Source organism: Buceros rhinoceros, unplaced genomic scaffold (assembly GCF_000710305.1).
Source record: "Buceros rhinoceros silvestris isolate BGI_N320 unplaced genomic scaffold, ASM71030v1 scaffold886, whole genome shotgun sequence".
In the NCBI taxonomy this organism is placed as follows: domain Eukaryota; kingdom Metazoa; phylum Chordata; class Aves; order Bucerotiformes; family Bucerotidae; genus Buceros; species Buceros rhinoceros.
Genome location: NW_010416711.1, coordinates 120,770 through 123,889, shown reverse-complemented (window position 1 = coordinate 123,889; position 3,120 = coordinate 120,770). Strand labels below are relative to the sequence as shown.

Sequence of the window (3,120 nt, the reverse complement as noted above, 5' to 3'; positions counted from 1 at the left end):
TCGGTCCTCGCCCCATCACCCCACCAGTAATGGGTGAATCCTGGAGCTGGTTTCAGCACCGTGTCAGAAATAAGTGTCAAAGATACCGAGCTTTGATGGATTTTACGGGGAGAGTGGGCAGGGAGAGCTCCTGCCACAGGGAAGCCTTAGAAGGACATGGTCCTGCTGGAGCAGGTCCAGAGGAGGCCGCAGAAATGATCCTCTGCTGGGAGGAGAGGAGAGAGAGCTGGGGGGGTTCAGCCTGGAGCAGAGAAGGCTCCGGGAGACCTTAGTGCAGCCTGTCAGTGCTTCAAGGAGGCTACAGGAAAGAATCTTTCCAGCAGGGGCTGCTGTGACAGGACAAGGGGTGATGGGTTTAAATTAAAAAAGGGAGATTCAGACTAGAGAGAAGGAAGCAACATTTTACACTGAGGGTGGTGAGACCCTGGCCCAGGTTGCCCAGAGAGGTGGGAGAAGCCCCATCCCTGGCACCATCCCAGGTCAGGTTGGCCCTTGGGGCTCTGAGCCCCCTGCTCTGGGTGCAGATGTCCCTGCCCATGGCAGCAGGGTTGGAACTAGATGATCTTTAACGTCTCTTCCAACCCAAACCAGTCCATGATCTTGGTTGCTTCATTCTTTTTAGAATTAGTTTAGCAACTGCTGCTCATTTAGGGGCAGAAATAAATTTATTTTTTTTCTATTTCTCAATCCTCTATTTCTTAATTTATTACGGATTAGATCGTGATGCAGCTCCCATCTGATATTCGTGACTTGGAGGTTTTAATGACAGGAAGGACATGAAGAGGCCACTATTTCCTCTGTGTTGTCCTCTCTGTGTAATTGTGCTTTGGACACTCAGTTTTCAGGAACCAGGTGAAAACCACGACTGCAGAAGCTTTTAACCTCATGGCTGCAGAGATAACCCTCAAAATCTGAGCCCATGAAGTAATATCTGCCTCAGAACATACATGAATGGATGCAGCACCTTCAAAAACGATGACCCAATCCTAACCGGAACAACTGTGTGATGTGGCATTTTCATAAGGAAGCCACCACTCGCTTGCAGGGAAGCGCCTGCCACTTGACACCACGTCTGTTGTCTGCTGGGACCTGCTAAGCAGCTTCCTTATTAACAGGCGCTTAACGGGATTACCGTGCAAGCTCCTCATCTGCTTCGGGGTGCCGGGAAAGCCAGGGATGGAGACGAGACACCAGTCCCGAGTACAGGCTGACTTCCCTGTGATTTCCAGTAGTTCAAGGTCTGCTGGTGATTTCCTTTGGGCTTAGACAGCTTTTGCTGACAGAAGGTGGCTCTGTGCAATCTTAAAGATCTGTGCAATCTTAAATCACGGCTTTTTGAGATCATTTGGTGTTAACACCAGTCCTTTTTGTGGGAAATGGTTTCTGCTATAGGATACCTTTGAGTCCAATTTGGGGAAAATGAGTGCTGTCCTAAATGATAACACACTGCTTGCTCTGTTGGAGGTAAAATTTGTCTCAAAATTGGGTAAGTGCTATAGCTTGAAACACACTTACACATCCCAAACCAGACCCAACAAGACAACTCAACAGCGAGTAGATCTGATGATTCCAAGTTCAGCTAAAAACTTCTGCAGCAAAGAACTTCCCCAGAACCTCTCGGCAATGTGCCAAGGACAGGCCACGGCCACCACAGCACCCCATGGTGCCATTCTCTCCCTGGGATGAGCGAGGTGCGTGGGGTGTCCCCTTGACGAGGTAGGGGGGCTGCAGAGCCACCATCACAGAGTCTGTGAGAGGGAGCTGGCACCTTGGCAGGGATACGCTGGCTAGCTCTGTGTTCGAGGACGCGTGGGTCTTTTCTGGTAAATGTATGTGCTTTATTTCCTGGAACGGTGAGAAGATACCTACTGCATATGCAAGCTTCACGTACGGCTGTCGTTGCACAAATAAACCTAGAATTTATAGCCCGTTTACGCCACCGCTGTCAGCACTACCAGCAGACAGAGATAAAGCTCACCCCGGCAGCCCTCAATATGTTATTAGGACATCAGCTCCACAAAGTCAGTCCTGGAGCAACTCTAACCCCTTGCATCTTGAGTTTTTAAATCATATTTAAAAATGATTCATATAATGGCACCCAATTCATGTGGCTTTTGACTGAACTATATTCTCAATCACAAAGCTGGCTTTTGGCCTTCCTCCCCCCCCCAAAAGAACAAAACCCACTAGAAACACCACCAAATTCTTGGCTATGCCTTAAAGATGAAGCAGCAGCTGAAAACAGCTTGTTGGAATGATAAAAGCGAGAACTCCAGCAGCAGTAAAGCTCATGTGGCAGCAGCCATCTATTTATCGTTGCCCTACAGTTCGGGTGGTGTCAGAGTACGGAACACCGCACACCGCTGTAGAGCAGCACAGCCCTCACACTGAATGGGTTGGGAGGAACCTTCAGAGCTCACCCAGTCCAACCCCCTGCAGGGAGCAGGGACATCTGCACCCAGAGCAGGTTGCTCAGAGCCCCAGGGGCCAACCTGACCTGGGATGGTGCCAGGGATGGGGCTGCTCCCACCTCTCTGGGCAACCTCAAAAAGAGTTACATCTGCAGAAAGGTGACGTTCAGCTCTAGAAGAATCATGCTATAGTGCCAAATTTTATTTTTTTTAAAACTCAATTCCTTACCAATCAAATACGGAGAATTATCTTGACTTTCAAGGAACAGATTCAGGCAATTTAGAAATTGTTCCCATGCTACCAAAACCAAGTCCCAAGGCTTTCGGAACATCACTTATAGCATCTGCTCAGCATTCAATAACTTGATGACCACGGAGATCCACCAGGCAACGCTGCATCAACACTGCTTTTTTAATCAGTGGGAATTATGCTTCAGAAACACACACTTGCCCATGTTTTAAAGAAATTCCACACAGTTAGGAAACATAAAGTCAGAAGGCAACTCACAACAGCGCGGACCCCGTACTGTTTCTCCACTTTGTCTTTCAGCTGCCTGAAGCAAGCCTCCATCCGCTCGTGGAACGGCCGCAGCGCCTCCGTCACCTTCTCCCCGTGGATCCGGATGCCTTCAGCCAGGAACGGGATCTGGAAAGCAGAGTTACACTGCATCAGCCTGCACCGTCCTTCCTCGGCGAAGGGTCAGGGCGA

The 3,120-nt window shown here is 49.3% G+C and overlaps 1 protein-coding gene across 1 annotated transcript in view; it reads right to left on the bottom strand.

Moving 5' to 3' along the window:
• LOC104494977 (dedicator of cytokinesis protein 1) overlaps window positions 1-3,120 on the bottom strand; it is a gene marked incomplete at both ends in the record, with an annotated part of 118,316 nt that overhangs the window by 15,775 nt on the left and 99,421 nt on the right. Inside the window, one exon of the mRNA XM_010137886.1 lies at window positions 2,920-3,057. Within this exon, the coding sequence (XP_010136188.1) occupies window positions 2,920-3,057 (138 nt within the window). The remainder of the gene's footprint in view (window positions 1-2,919; window positions 3,058-3,120) is intronic.